This window comes from Delphinus delphis, chromosome X (genome assembly GCF_949987515.2).
Source record: "Delphinus delphis chromosome X, mDelDel1.2, whole genome shotgun sequence".
In the NCBI taxonomy this organism is placed as follows: Eukaryota; Metazoa; Chordata; class Mammalia; order Artiodactyla; family Delphinidae; genus Delphinus; species Delphinus delphis.
In genome coordinates, this window is record NC_082704.1 from 49,597,499 (window position 1) to 49,615,028 (window position 17,530).

Below are 17,530 nucleotides of genomic sequence, written 5' to 3' on the forward strand. Positions count from 1 at the left end.
TATTGGTCATTTTTGCAGAAAAACTAATAACAAAAAAGTGGAGACAACAACAAATATCAAACAAAAAGACAAACAAAAATGCCACCGTACTTAAATCTTCTAACAGTCTAAACAAAAGTTTAGATAGAATAAACGTACTCTTGGAAAATCAGATATTTGTTAGTTTTCCATTAGCTATGTACTGGGTCCACAAAAAACAGAATGGAAAAAAATCAGTAATATTGCACATGTTGGTAAAAATAAATGAAAAAATACAGTGCACCAGAAATAATATATACTATATATTAATATATGCCATGATAAGCCTTTCTGTACAAAAGGGTGCAACTTTTTTTTCAATTTCTTTTATTTTTAAATACACATTCTGAATTAATCAAATTGTAAATTTATTTTTAACTTTTGACTAAGGGTCTAGCTCTAGACTTGATTCTGGTATTGGTTTCTATTTACATAGCTATTTACAAATCTAATAATTTGAAGTATTCATTGAAATTGGATCTTAAACTTTGATTATATACATCCTGTTGGAAAATGTGAAGTAGTTGTTTTAGTTTTATAAAGGATGTTCTTCCATAGTGGGAGAATCACCCCTAGAGGGTCTGGCCTGCTGCCCTGGAGTGAAGGTTTTCAAGGGAATGACTTTAATTGAATCATCACTAGGATGAAGTCTTTCAGACATGGCGTAAAACTGAGATCTTGTACTACCTTGTGCTCCCTGATCAAGAGAAAGTAGTCCATCAGGGCCAGCACTTTGCCCCCAACCTTGCTGCAGACCCATTGGTGGTTGTGCGGGGCTACAATGGAGGGCAGCAGCCTGTGGCAGAGGAGGGCTGCAGTGGATTGTGGCAGCCTGTGCCAGGGGAGGGCTGTAGCAGAGGGCAGAGGCCTGTGCTGGTGAAGGGCTGTGGCGAAGAGCAGTAGCCTGTGCTAGAGGTGGGCTGTGGTGCAGAGTGGAGGTCTGTGCTGGTGGAGGGCTGTGGCACAGTGCAATAGCCTGGGTCACCGGCAGACTGTGGCAGAGCACAACGGTCTGTGTCACTGGAGGGTTGCGCCGGCGAAGAGTGGTCTGCGTCAGGGGTGGGCTGTGGCACAGAGCAGAGGTCTGTGCCTGTAAAGGGCTGGAATGGGTCAGAGAAGCTGGCATCCAGCAGGCATCAGAGTGGCCCAAGATGAGACATTCTTGAGTGCAGTTGTCAGAGGCCTCTTCCAAGGTTGGTTGAACAGTTATTTCTGCAGCTGTTAGGGTGGGAAACAAATAATAAAATTTATGTTTCAGAGGCATATGTTTAATAGCTACTTAAAATAAATCATATTGTTATAGGAACATTTAATAATCTGTATATAAATGCATCAGAGACTTCTAATATTTTCACGATTGGTACTTGATTTGTCAAGAAATAATTCTTACAGTAACATAAATAGCCAGGAGTGGGAGGATGGCATTTCATTTCTATAATTAGGATACTTTGGTTTAGTCTCCCAAATGTAGATATTTTAAATTATGTTTGTGACTGGGAATGGAAGCTGTGGTCATTGATCTCTACACACAAGTCAGTTGAAATATGGTCCTAACACAAAGAGACGACATGAGTGAAACCAGTCACAGAATGGTAAATGGAAAAACCAGTCACAGAAACATGTAATTAACTAACCAATTATAGCTAACGGTTTGGTTAAGAATCTAATTAATTAATCTGAGAATAAATCTAAGAATCAATTAGGTTAATTTGGAAACATAGCTTATTGAACTCTAAGATATGTCTTTTAGTTTCCAGAATGAAATATAGCTGTAATTATCTTAGAGACAATTGATTTCTGTATTCCTCATTTTCTGAAATCATGGCAAATCAGTTTAGCAACATAATTAATTACAGATCCAAAATACTTAGCTCTAAACTACAATACTTTTTAAAACTCCTTTATAAGATTTCTGTAACATTTTCAAATTTCCATAGGTATGAAATATCAATAAGTATACCATACAAAGACTAGCCAAGTAAAGATAGAGTAGCTATATCAATGTAAAAGTTGACTTTAAAGCAAAGAATGCTACTAGCGATAGTGAAGGATATTACATCATGACTTTTTTTTAAAAAAAAGGTCATTTCTCTAAGAAGACATAACAATCCTAAAAGTTAAAAATAGAATTCACGTTCCTATAAGTCCTCAACAGGATATAGAGTCCAGGTACTGGCATTATACTATCACACTTAAAGCCAAAGAATAGTATATATCAGAAGTGATTCTCATTAATAAGGCTAATTTTCTCCATTAGATAACCATTTACTTTTCTTCATTTAGAAGGCACTTTAAAAATGTCCCTATGAGCTTAACATTTAAAATATTCTATATTTTTGCACAATTATATTTGGGAAGTATTTGGAAAGGTAGAGTGTTATATATTTCGGGTGACATTAAATAAAAGCATGCATGGAAATATATGAACATACATACAACTATACTTTAAAACAAAATTTAATTTCCTCACCATCAGAAAAGCAACTGATCTGGCAGCTTTAAATTTTACAACACAAGAATATATCATAATTTCAACATTGAGTTATTTGCCTCTTTATGATGAGGAAACATACCAAGTCATTTTCACTGAAATATATGATTTATAGAAATTCCTTTTTTAACAGCTTTATTGAGATATAATTCACATGCCATAAAGTTCACTCATTTAAAGTGAATAATTCAATGGTTTTTAGTATATTCACATAGTTGTGCAACTATCACCACAATCAATTTTGGGACATCCTTATCAGTCCCAAAAGAAACCTGGTATCCATTAGCAGTCACTGGCCACTTCCCCCCAAAATCCACAGCCCTAAGTGACCATTAATGTACCTTTTTCTTCGATAGATTTGCCTATTCTAGGCATGTAATATGAGTGTAATCCTTTAAATGAAGTCTTTTGTGACTGGCCTGTTTCATTTAGCATAATGTTTTTAATGTTCACCCACGTTGTAGCATGTATCAGCGCTTCAGTTATATTTTTTATTGCTCAAGATTACACTTTGTATGATTATACCACATTTTATTTATTCATTCATCAGTTGATGGACATTTGGGTTGTTTTTACTTTTTGGTTATCATGAGTAATGCTTTATCAACACTGTATAAAATTTTTGAGGGAGGGGAAGATGGCAGAAGAGTAAGACGTGGAGATCACCTTCCTCCCCACAGATACACCAGAAATACATCTACACGTGGAACAACTCCTACAGAACACCTACTGAACACTGGCAGAAGACTTGATACCTCCCAAAAGGCAAGAAATTTCCCAGGTACCTGGGTAGGGCAAAAGAATAAACAGATACAAAAGGATAGGGATGGGACCTGCACCAGTGGGAGGGAGCCGTGAAGGAGAAAATGTTTCCACACACTAGAAGCCCCTTAACGGGTGGAGACTGTGGGTGGCGGAGGGGGAAAGCTCTTCTCAATGGAGGACAGCGCAGCAACAGGGGTGCGGGGGTCAAAGCGGAGAGATTCCTGCACAGAGGATCAGTGCCGCCCGGCACTCACAATCCCGAGAGGCTTGTCTACTCACCCACCAGGGTGGGCGGAGCTGGGAGCTGAGGCTAGGGCTTCGGTCGGAGCTCAGGGAGAGGACTGCGGTTGGCAGCGTGAACACAGCCTGCAGAGGGTTAGTGCACCATGGCGAGCCGGGAGGGAGTCCAGGGAAAAGTCTGGACCTGCCGAAGAGGCAAGAGACTTTTTCTTCCCTCTTTGTTTCCTGGTGCGTGAGGAGAGGGGATTAAGAGCGCTGCTTAAAGGAGCTCCAGAGACGGGCGCGAGCTGCGGCTAAAACCACGGACCACAGAGACGGGCATGAGACGATAAGGCTGCTGAGGCCTCCACCAAGAAGCCTGTGTGTGATCACAGGTCACTAACCACAGCCCCTTTCTGAGGAGCCTGTGCAGATCGCCACTGCCAGGGTCCCGAGATCCAGGAACAAGTCCCCCAGGAGAACGCACGGTGCACCTCAGGCTGGTGCAACGTCATGCTGTCCTCTGCTACCGCAGGCTTGCCCTGCACTCCGTAGCCCTCCCTCCCACCCTGCCTGAGTCCCCGAAGCAGCTGCTCCTTTAATCCCGTCCTGTCTGAGCGAAGAACAGACACCCTCTGGCGACCGACGCGAAGAGGCAGGGCCAAATCCAAAGCTGAGCCCTGGGAGCTGTGAGAACAAAGAAGAGAAAGAGAAATCTCTCCCAGCAGCCTCAGAAGCAGCGGATTAAAACTCCACAATCAACTTGATGTACCCTGCATCTGTGGAAGACATGAATAGACAACAAATCATCCCAAATTGAGGAGGTGGACTTTGAGAGCAAGATTTATTATTTTTTCCGTTTTCCTCTTTTCGTGAGTGTGTATGTGTATGCTTCTGTGTGAGATTCTTTCTGTATAGCTTTGCTCCCACCATTTGTCCTAGGGTTCTATCTGTCAGTTTTTTTTTCTTTCTTTCTTTAAAAAATTTTTTTTTCTTAATAATTATTTTTTATTTTAATAACTTTATTTTATTTTATCTTACTTTATTTTATTATATCTTCTTTCTTTCTTCCTTTCTTTCTTTCCTTCCTTCCCTGCTTCCATCCTTCCTTTCTTCCTCCCTCCCTACCTCCCTCCCTTCTTTCTTCCTTCCTTTCTTTCTTTCTTCCTTTCCTTCTTTCTTCCTTTCCTTCTTTCTTTCTTTCTTTCTTTCTTTCTTTCTTTCTTTCTTTCTTTCTTTCCTTTCTACATTGTCTCACTTTTATTCTGAGCTGTGTGGATGAAAGGCTCTTGGTGCTAAAGCGAGGAGTGAGTGCTGTGCCTCTGAGGTGGGAGAGCCAACTTCAGGACACTGGTCCACAAGAGACTGCCCAGCTCCACATAATATCAAACAGAGAAAATCTCCCAGAGATCTCCATCTCAACACAAGCACCCAGCTTCACTCAATGACCAGCAAGCTACAGTGCTGGACACCATATGCCAAACAACTAGCAAGAAAGGAAAAAAACCCCACCCATTAGCAGAGAGGCTGCCTAAAATAATAAGTCCAGAAACACACCAAAACACACCACCAGACGTGGACCTGCCCACCAGAAAGACAAGATCCACCTCATCCACCAGAACACAGGCACTAGTCTCCTCCACCAGGAAGCCTGCACAACCCACTGAACCAACCTTAGCCACTGGGGACAGACACCAAACACCATGGGTACTATGAACCTGCAGCCTGCAAAAAGGAGACCCCAAACACAGTAAGATAAGCAAAATGAGAAGACAGAAAAACACACAGCAGATAAAGGAGCAAGATAAAAATGTACCAGACCTAACAAATGAAGAGGAAATAGGCAGTCTATCTGAAAAACAATTCAGAATAATGATAGTAAAGATGATCCAAAATCTTGGAAATAGAATAGACAAAATGCAAGAAACATTTAACAAGGACCTAGAAGAACTAAAGATGAAACAAACAATGAACAACACAATACATGAAATGAAAAATACTCTAGATGGGATCAATAACAGAATAACTGAGGCAGAAGAACGGATAAGTGACCTGGAAGATAAAATAGTGGAAATAACGACTGCAGAGCAGAATAAAGAAAAAAGAATGAAAAGAACTGAGAACAGTCTCAGAGACCTCTAGGACAACATTAATCGCACCAACATTCGAATTATAGGGATTCCAGAAGAAGAAGAGAAAAAGAAAGGGACTGAGAAAATAGTTGAAGAGATTATAGTTGAAAACATCCCTAATTTGGGAAAGGAAATAGTTAATCCAGTCCAGGAAGCACAGAGAGTCCCATACAGGATAAATGCAAGGAGAAATATGCCAGAACACATATTAATCAAACAGTCAAAAATTAAATACAAAGAAAACATATTAAAAGCAGCAAGGGAAGAACAACAAATAATACAGAAGGGAATCCCCATAAGGTTAACAGTTGATCCATCAGCAGAAACTCTACAAGCCAGAAGGGACTGGGAAGACATATTTAAAGTGATGAAGGAGAAAAACCTGCATCCAAGATTACTCTACCCAGCAAGGATCTCATTCAGATTTGATGGAGAAATTAAAACCTTTACAGACAAGCAAAAGCAGAGAGAGTTCTGCACCACCAAACCAGCTTTACAACAAATGGCAAAGGAACTTCTTTAGGCAAGAAACACAAGAGAAGGAAAAGACCTACAATAATGAACCCAAAACAATTAACAAAATGGGAATAGGAACATATATATCGATAATTACCTTAAATGTAAATGGACTAAATGCTCCCACCAAAAGACACAGATTCTCACAACGGATACAAAAGCAAGACCCATATATATGTTGTCTACAAGAAACAAACTTCAGACCTAGAGACACATACAGACTGAAAGTAAGGGGATGGAAAAAGATATTCCATGCAAATGGAAACCAAAAGAAAGTTGGAGTAGCAATTCTCATATCAGACAAAATAGACTTTAAAATAAAGACTATTAGAAGAGGCAAAGAAGGACACTACATAATGATGAAGGGATCAATCCAAGAATATGATATAACAATTTTAAATATTTATGCACCCAACATAGGTGCACCTCAATGCATAAGGCAAATACTGACAGCCATAAAAGGGGAAATCGACAGTAACACATTCATTGTAGGGGACTGTAACACCCCACTATCACCCATGGACAGATCATCCAAAATGAAAATAAATAAGGAAACACAAACCTTAAATGATACATTAAACAAGATGGACTTAATTGATATTTATAGGACATTCTGTTCAAAAACAACAGAATACACATTTTTCTCAAGTGCCCATGAAACATTCTCCAGGATAGATCATACCTTGGGTTACAAATCAAGCCTTGGTAAATTTAAGAAAATAGAAATTTTATCAAGTATCTTTTCTGACCACAACGCTAGCGACTAGATATCAATTACAGGAAGAGATCTGTAAAAAATACAAACACATGGAGGCTCAACAATACACTACTTAATAACGAAGTGATCACTGAAGAAATCAAAGAGGAAATAAAAAAAATCTAGAAACAAATGACAATGGAGACACGACGACCCAAAACCTATGGGATGCAGAAAAATCAGTTCTCAGAGGGAACTTTATAGCAATACAATCCTACCTTAAGAAAAAGGAAATATCTCAAATAAACAACCTAACCTTGCACCTAAAGCAAATAGAGAAAGAAGAACAAAAAACTCCCAAAGTTAGCAGAGGGAACGAAATCATTAAAATCAGATCAGAAATTAATGAAAAAGAAATGAAGGAAACAACAGCAAAGATCAATAAAACTAAAAGCTTGTTTTTTGAGAAGATAAACAAAATTGATGAACCATTAGCCAGACTCAGCAAGAAAAAAAGGGAGAAGAATCAAATCAATAGAATTAGAAATGAAAAAGGAGAAGTAACAACTGACACTGCGGAAATACAAAAGATCATGAGAGATTACTACAAGCAACTCTGCCAATAAAATGGAAAACCTGGAATGGACAAATTCTTAGAAGAGCACAACCTGCCAAGACTGAATCAGGAAGAAATAGAAAATATGAACAGACCAATCACAAGCACTGAAATTGTAACTCTGGTTAAAAATCTTCCAACAAACAAAAGCCCAGGACCAGATGGCTCGACAGGAGAATTCTATCAAACATTTAGAGAAGAGCTACACCTGTCCTTCTCAAACTCTTCCAAAATATAGCAGAGGGAAGAACACTCCCAAACCCATTCTATGAGGCCACCATCACCCTGATACCAAAACCAGACAAGGATGTCACAAAGAAAGAAAACTACAGGCCAATATCACTGATGAACACAGATGCAAATTTCCTCAACAAAATACTAGCAAACAGAATCCAACAGCACATTAAGAGGATAATACACCATGATCAAGTGGGGTTTATTCCTGGAATGCAAGGATTCTTCAATAGATGCAAATCAATCAGGGTGATATACCATATTAAGAAATTGAAGGAGAAAAACCATAGGACCATCTCAATAGATGCAGAGAAAGCTTTTTACAAAATTCAACACCCATTTATGATAAAAACCCTCCAGAAAATAGGCATAGAGGGAACTTTCCTCAACATAATAAAGGCCATATATGACAAACCCACAGCCAACATTGTCCTCAATGGTGAAAAACTGAAAGCATTTCCACTAAGATCAGGAACAAGACAAGGTTGCCCACTCTCACCTCTCTTTTTCAACATAGTTTTGGAAGTTTTAGCCACAGCAATCAGAGAAGAAAAGGAAATAAAAGGAATCCAAATCAGAAAAGAAGAAGTAAAGCTGTCACTGTTTGCAGCTGACATGGTACTATACATAGAGAATCCTAAAGATGCTACCAGAAAACTACTAGAGCTAATCATGAATTTGGTAAAGTAGCAGGATACAAAATTAATGCACAGAAATCTCTGGTATTCCTATACACTAATGATGAAAAATCTGAAAGTGAAATCAAGAAAACACTCCCATTTACCATTGCAACACAAAGAATAAAATATCTAGGAATAAACCTACGTAAGGAGACAAAAGACCTGTATGCAGAAAATTATAAGACACTGATGAAAGAAATTAAAGATGATACAAATAGATGGAGAGATATACCATGTCCTTGGATTGGAAAAATCAACCTTGTGAAAATGACTCTACTACCCAAAGCTATCTACAGATTCAATGCAATCCCTATGAAACTACCACTAGCATTTTTCACAGAACTAGAACAAAAAAATTCACAATTTGTATAGAAACACAAAAGACCCCAAAGAGCCAAAGCAATCTTGAGATCAAAAAACGGAGCTGGAGGAATCAGGCTCTGTGACTTCAGACTACGCTACAAAGCTACAGTAATCAAGACAGTATGGTACTGGCATAAAAGCAGAAAGATAGATCAATGGAACAGGAAAGAAAGCCCAGAGATTAACCCGTGTGCACATGGTCACCTTATCTTTGAAAAAGGAGGCAGGAATGTACAGTGAAGAAAGGACAGTCTCTTCAATAAGTGGTGCTGGGAAAACTGGACAGGTGCATGTAATAGTATGAGATTAGATCACTCCCTAACACCATACACAAAAATAAGCTCAAAATGGATTAAAGACCTAAATGTAAGGCCAGAAACTATCAAACTCTTAGAGGAAAACATAGGCAGAACACTCTATGACATAAATCACAGCCAAGGTCCTTTTTGACCCACCTCCTAGAGAAATGGAAATAAAAACAAAAATAAACAAATGGGACCTAATGAAACTTCAAAGCTTTTACAGAGCAAAGGAAACCATAAACAAGACCAAAAGACAATCCTCAGAATGGGAGAAAATATTTGCAAATGAAGCAACTGACAAAGGATTAATCTTCAAAATTTACAAGCAGCTCATGCAGATGAAGAACAAAAAACCAAACATCCCAATCCAAAAATAGGCAGAAGACCTAAATAGACATTTCTCCAAAGAAGATATACAGACTGCCAACAAACACATGTAAGAATGCTGAACCTCATTAATCATTAGAGAAATGCAAATCAAAACTACAGTGAGATATCATCTCCCACCAGTCAGAATGGCCATCATCAGAAAATCAAAAACCATAAATGCTGGAGAGGGTGTGGAGAAAAGGGAACACTCTTGCACTGCTGGTGGGAATGTGAATTGGTACAGCCACTATGGAGAACAGTATGAAGGTTCCTTAAAAACTACAAATAGAACTACCATATGACCCAGCTATCCCACTACTGGGCATATACCCTGAGAAATCCATAATTCAAAAAGAGTCATGTACCAAAATGTTCATTGCAGCTCTATTTACAATAGCCCGGAGATGGAAACCACCTAAGTGTCCATCATTGGATGAATGTATAAAGAAGATGTGGCACATATATACAATGGAATATTACTCAGCCATAAAAAGAAATGAAATTGAGCTATATGTAATGAGTTTGATGGACCTAGAGTCTGTCATACAGAGTGAAGTATGTCAGAAAGAGAAAGACAAATACCGTATTCTTACACATATATATGGAATTTAAGAAAAAAAATAATGTCATGAAGAACCTAGGGGTAAGACAGGAATAAAGACACAGACCTACCGGAGAACGGACTTGAGGATATGGGGAGGGGGAAGGGTAAGCTGTGACAAAGCACGAGAGTAGCATGGAGATATATACACTACCAAACATAAAATAGATAGCTAGTGGGAAGCAGCTGCATAGCACAGGGAGATCAGCTCGGTGTTTTGTGACCACCTATAGGGGTGGGATAGGGAGGGTGTGAGGGAGGGAGATGCAAGAGGGAAGAGATATGGGAACATATGTGTATGTATAACTGATTCACTTTGTTATAAAGCAGAAACTGACACACCATTGTAAAGCAATTATACTCCAATAAAGATGTAAAAAATGAAAAACAAACAAACAAAAAAAGTTTTTGTGTAGACACAGTTATTCATTTCTCTTGGGAGTGTACCTGTGTATGGAGTTGCTGAGTCATATGGCAACTCTATGTTTAATTTGAAGAAGTGCCAAACTGTTTTCCAAATTGACTGCACAATTTTACATTGCCATCAGAAATACATGAAAGTTCCAATTCCTCTTCTAACTTTCTGCAAAAATTCAGTTTGAATTTTGTTAAGTATTGTTTTGAATCTGAAGATCATTTTGTGAAGTATTGAACTTTAACAGTATTAAATCTTCCTGTCTTTGAACATGGGATGTCTTTTCAGTTATTTATATCTTTAATTTCTTTCAATAGTTATTTCAAATTTTTCAGAGTAAAAACTTTGCACTTCTTTTGTTGAATTTGCTCTTAAGTATTTTATTCCATTGCAAATCGAATTGTTTTCCTAATTTCTTTTTTGGAATATTTATTGCTAGAGTATAGAAATACACTTGATTTTTATATATTGCTCTTAAAGCCTGTAACACTGCTGAGCTTGATTAGTTTTAATAGGTTTTTATTGGATTTTGTAGGATTTTCTCTATACAAGATCATATCATCTGCATATAGAGATAGTTTTGCTTCATTCTTTGCAGTATGAATGCCATATATATATATATATATATATATATATATATATATATATATATATATATATATATATAGTCTAATTGTTCTGGCTCAAACCTCCTGTATAATGTTTAATAGCAGTGATGAAAGTGGACATCCTATGTCTTATTCCTGATACTAGGGGAAAACAGAGTATTTCACCATTAAAGTAATTTATAATTTCTCTTGTGATTCCTTCTTTGACCAATTGATTATCTAGGAGTGTGTGGTTTAATTTTCCCATACATATTAACTTTCCAAATTTCTTTCTTTTATTTCTAATTTCGTTCCATTGTGTCCAGAGAATATATTCTGTGTGAATGCATTTCTTTCAATTTATTGAGAATTGTTTTATAGCGTAGCATATAGTCTATCCTGTACAATGCTGCATGTGCACTTGAGGAGACTATGTATTCTGCTCTTATTGGCTGGAGTGTTCTGCAGATGTCTGTTAGGTCTAATTTACTTAGAGTACTGATCACTTCTTCTATTTCCTCTGTGGTCTTTTACATGGTTATTCTTTCTATTATAGAAAGTGGAATATTGAAATCTCCAACTGTTATTATTGAATTGTCTATTTCTCCCTTCAATTATGTCAGTTTTTGCTTCATGATTTTTAGAGCACTGTTGTTAGATGCATATATGTTTATAATTGTTATATCTTCCTGATTATTTGACCATTCTATCATGAAAAAATATCCCTCTTTATCTCTAGTAACATTTTTAAAGTTTTTCTAATTTAAATAAGCCTATTAGTGTAGTCACTCTATCATGATTTCTGTGTGCATGATATAACTTTTCCATCATTTCATAATTAATCTATCTGTATCTTTGAAACTAAGGCCTGCATCCTGTAGGCATACATTTGGATTTGATTTTTTTAATTCAGTGTTACAATTCTTCCTTGTTTGGGGTTTCTAATCAATTCATTTTCAATGGTCTTATTGATATAGTACATTTATATCTACCATTTTACTTTTTGTTTTCTATGTATTTCATGTCTTTTTCTGTTCCTCTATTCCTCCTTTACAGCTTCTTCTGCATTAGGTGAATACTTTCTAGTTTAATGTAATTCTTTTAATGATTTTTGACTACATATGTATATATAATATATAGTGTATATAATGTTACATGTAAATATGTATACTTATTTATGCACGCATATGTGCACACGTGTGTGTGTATGTCATTCTCTTACTGGTCTTTAGATTGTGTGGGCTTATTACAATTACTTCAGATTTATTATACATTAATTCCAGTGAGAAATAGAAATATTACTCCTATATATCTATATTTTCTCTCCTCTTTATTGTGCCATATATATACATACATATATATAACACATATGTATGTAAAAATTCAATATATTGTTATAATTATTACTTTATGTATTATTTGTTTTAATGAAGCTGAAACAAGGATGGGAGTGCAAGCTTTATAAATAATTATCAATTATTTTTTACTAACATTCTTATTTGCCATTTCTGGTTCTCTTCATTTGTTTGCTTGTTTCTGTGTATTTTGAGTTACCATATGATGTTGTTTTGTTACTCCAATTCAGTTTTGCTCCTACCCACCCCTTTTATACTGTTATTGTCATATATATATATATATATATGTGTGTGTGTGTGTATATATATATATATGTATAAATTATATATATATATATAATTTTAATAATGCTGTTATCAATGCATGTGTACAAATATATTTGAGCCCGTTTCAGTTGTTTGGGGTATATATCCAGGGATGAAATTACTAGCTTATATGGTAATTCTATGTTTAATTTTGTGTGGGATCACCATACATCTTCTATAGCAGCTGCACCATTTTATATTCTCACCAGCAATACACAAGTATTCCAATTTCTCCACATTCCCCTTGAAGCTTGTTATTTTCTGTGTGTGTGTGTTTGTGTTTTTAATAACTGCCATTCTAATATGTGTGAAGTAGCATCTCACTGTGGTTTTGATTAGCTCTTCCCTAATGACTAGTGATGAGCAGCATCTTTTCATGTGTTTATTGGCTATCTGTATACTGCATTTGGAGAAATGTCTTCAAGATTTTTGCTCATTTTTAAACTGGATTGGTTGAGTGTTTGTTTTGGTGTTGTTAGAATTCTCTTTATATTCTGGATATAAGTCCCATATCAGATATATGATTTGCAAATATTTTCTCCCATTCTGTGTGTTTCCTTTTCATTCTGTTGACCAGATCCTTTGTTGTACAAAGGGTTTTAATTTTGATACAGCCCAACTTATCTATTTTTTTTTATTGCTTGTGTTTTTGGTGTCATACCCAAGAAATCTTGCCAAATCCAATGTCATAAAGTTTTTTCCCCATATTTTTTCTTGTAAGATTTTTATAGTTTTAGTTCTTACATTTAAGCCTTTGATCCATTTTGAGTTAAATTTTGTATACGGTATATGGTAAGGGTGCAACTTCATTCTTTTACAAGTGGATATCCAGTTTTCCCAGCACTATTTGTTGTCTTCTAGTTGCTAAATGGCAGCCATTCATATTGCCCCTTCTTCTCAAAAGATCTATTTCTATATATTTAAACAAGCATCTTTCAAGTTTTAGAAGTCTAATTTATTAGGAACCATCCACCTTCTGAATTAACTTGCTGTCACTCTGTCTCTAGTTAAGCATTAACTTTACCAAGTGAAATCAATAATTTCCAACTAGATAGCTTTCATCCATAGAGAATAAAACAAAGCATGCTAAGAATTGAATTCAATACTAACATTTTGACTAACAAAATTAGAGAGTTCTTGAAAACTTGGGAAATTAAGTAACAAATACATACAGAATTGAAGAAAAATTAAAAAGCCAAAAGGTAAGGGCTTTTAAAAAATTCATTATGCATATAAAATATTGTAGTGTTTTTCACAATTTGACAGATTTTCTGAAGAATTTGGAAACTAGCTGACACATAATATTTTAGATGGACAGACGATACTTCACATAAAGTGCTTCCAAAATATGTGATGGAACAATGTAATATTATTGTTCAAATGATATTTACTATAAAATATAGGTAATTAAGTACATCTCTAGAACTTTTCTCAATAATTCACCTTGACACTAATCCAAAACATCTTTTTTATTTTCTCACTTAACTCTAATTGGCTTATAGTAGATAAACCACATAAATACTAATTGAATAGAGACTCTGTCAATTTGGTAGTAGAGTTTTAATAAATAACCAGAAACATTGATATTATTTGTCCTTAAAAAAACTCTGTCTTGTCCTTTAAGTAATGGGTATTGCTATAGTTAGTAACATTCATGACGTGAAAAAAGCCTATTCACAAGCTACAACAAACAGAAAACATATATCCAAACCTACTAAATGTAATTATACCCAATTAGATAAACAGGAGATTGTTCACAATGTGTGTGTGTGTGTGTGTGTGTGCGTGTGTGTAAAATTTATAAAAAGTCACATTTTTAGCTAAATGTTTTTAATCTCAGAATTCAGAATACCTTGGTGAAAATCCTAGTTTTAATTAAAACAAGTTTTGTAATAAACTTCGTTGTTGTATCTCTAAGTGCATAAAAATCCACCAACAACTAGAGAAACAATATAAATAAAAGCACAAAAACAGAAGTGTAATTAATATTCTAAGAGTTTCTATTTGAATGAATGCTACTAAAATATTCTTTTAAGCATATTTTTTTAGTGGGCTATACAGTCTCCCTTAATACTATCGATACCATTTAATTAATGAACTATTTCCCAAAGAGAGAGTACAAGTCAAGCACAGACTAACTCAGTGAAAGTTCAGAATAACATTCGTTGTGAATTAGTGGAGTTCAAATTAATTACACTTAAAACAACATTCTCTGAGGGCTTCTGTAACTTATTAATAACATTTAACTTTGAAGAAATAAATATTCTTCCTAGGGAAATATATTATCCTCGTAAAGCACAAAAATACCCTTTGGATATCACAGTAATTTTCTATAGGGAAAATGTGATGTAGTCATATTTTTGATCATTTTATCATGTTGAAAAGGCAACTTGAACTAAAGTTATGAGTCAAGTGATGATCAAAATTCTGCCAATATGCACCTCAATCGAGTATACTGGGAAAATGGAATATATAACAGGGTGATAAAAATACCTATCTATAAAGAATATATTGCAAAGGAGACAGACCCAATATCTCTCTTTGGAAATCACTTACAAGAGAACTGTTACCATCTGCAGTTGTTGAGAAGGAGTGAGGAAAAATGACAGAATATTGAACTATATTTTTAGCACAATGAAATTAAGATCACTGTTAGAGTGTAATTCATCTGTTTTGTGTCAGAAAGAAAATGTGCTCTTATGAGGTTAAATAAATTCATTTGGATATTCTTTTCCTTTGTTCTAAATGCTTACACTTATTTGACCATTAAATTGCTTTTGAGAACTATCTGTTAACTCACATTTATTTAGTTGGCTGATATATATATATATATATATATTTCAAGAAATAGAGGAAAAATTCCAGTCTTTCAGAAGTCAGATAATAAGTTCATAGATATGATTAAATGTGCTCTGGTGATGCTCCCTATCATTCTCTAACCTTTATCAATTTGAAGACAAATGCATATTTTATAGACATTTTCCTTAGTGCTATTCCAAAACTTAATAGAATGTTCATTATACAGAAATCTCCAAACTGTTCCATTTAATATATCTGTTAATCTCTGATAGCAAATTACATATGATAGAGTTCTTATACAGATCATTTGATTAGTTTTCAAAGCTGACCTCTCATGAAAAAGAATGTGATATTGTTATAAATTTGTTTTGGTCTTTCTTTCTCTTGCTCTTTCAGTAGCTTTCCAATTATACCACTGAAGATTTTCAGTGTCATGTTTTAGGGGAATACTGCGTTGTAACTGATACATTTATTTCAGCAAATAATTTTTACTGCCCTCAGTTGTTCATCATTTGGTCTTCCCAAGTGAATAACTGGAAAATTTATGACTTGCCTAATGGGTTGACAGTTCAGAGTTTGGTTTAATGTGGTCCAAATGCCTAGTAAAGGTATTTGGGACATTCAACTCAGATTTTCACTTTTTATTTAAAGTTTTGTGAGATTTAAAGTTCCCCTAATATTGTTGAAGATAATCTGTTGCAACTTGATACCTTCAATCTATTCATGTAAGTTAACTAGTCAGAGTAGCAAAAGGACACACTAGAAACAAATATAATAAGATGAATGATCCTATTTTCACCTGACATCTCTCCAATATCCACTGAGACTTGTTGGGAACAAATTGAGTAAAGTTCCCATCACCAAAATAATAATTTGGGCCCATATGAGTAAGCAAACATCTGGAAATAGGTGGGGTTGGAAAGCTTACTATGAAAATATCGTTAGAGTTGGCTACCTTATAGCTACAAATATATCTATACTTTTTATGCTAATAAATTGTTTATTCTACACCAGACCTTTAATCAATCCATGGTTCCATAATCATATATTAGTTCTGAATTTAGACTTCCCAGAGTTTTATTCCTATATAACTTAAAGTCTAAGTTAGTTAACTAGCTTAACAAAGAGCAGGTTTTTGTTTTGCTTTGTTTTGTTTTGCGGTATGCGGGCCTCTCACTGTTGTGGCCTCTCCCGTTAAGGAACACAGGTTCCGGACGCGCAGGCCCAGCGGCCATGGCCCACGGGCCCAGCCGCTCCGCGGCACGTGGGATCCTCCCGGACCGGGGCACAAACCCACGTCCCCCGCATCGGCAGGCGGACTCTCAACCACTGCGCCACCAGGGAAGCCCAAGAGCAGGTTTTAAATTAAGCAAATTCTTAATATTAACAGTATAGCATTGCATTTAGAGTAAAATGATGAAAGAAGCAAAATTCTCACACAATGAAACTGTCTATAATTACACAGATACTTTTCATATTTCAAAACACTGCAAATACATGAAAACATAGTTCGCAATATCAACAACCATCAAACAATGAGAAGTGACTCATTTGCTATAGCATTTCTGATTAATCAACAAGTGTAGCAGTTTTTATATTATCAGGTTATTGGGACCTCAGCGAAACAATGGTGACAACCTTACACTGGTTCAGTTAACAATAGTCACTAAGAAGAGTCTTCCTTTCCCCTTTAAAAGTAGTATTTGATGAAAATAACAATTCAAACCTGGTAAAAGAAGAAAATCTTCGGAACTACCACAGCAGCCAAAAATAATCTCATGGATAATATCACTGAATAAATTTTGTTTCATGTCTATCTGCAATACTTTGAAAGACTTAAAACTTATTTGTTAATATTAATTGATATACTTTAATAAAATGAGCTGTGATATCTTTCATTTCAAAATTCTGTGACATATTCTGCATCATGTGACTGTAAAATATTTTAAACACCCAAATCTATGCAAAACTAAGACAGAATGCAGGTAAATGCCAAATTTTTAATTATTTTATTCTTTTATATTTTATCATATTGAAATAGTGCACACATACTTGATGAAGAGGC

The 17,530-nt window shown here is 35.5% G+C and overlaps 1 protein-coding gene across 6 annotated transcripts in view; it reads right to left on the reverse strand.

The window, feature by feature from the left end:
* Positions 1-553: 553 nt before the first annotated feature.
* Positions 554-17,530, reverse strand: part of PCDH11X (protocadherin 11 X-linked) — a 682,375-nt gene continuing 665,398 nt past the window's right edge. For all 6 annotated transcript variants that reach the window (XM_060002571.1, XM_060002570.1, XM_060002569.1 and 3 more), the window contains one exon: positions 554-1,236. In XM_060002571.1, the coding sequence (XP_059858554.1) occupies positions 554-1,236 (683 nt within the window). The remainder of the gene's footprint in view (positions 1,237-17,530) is intronic.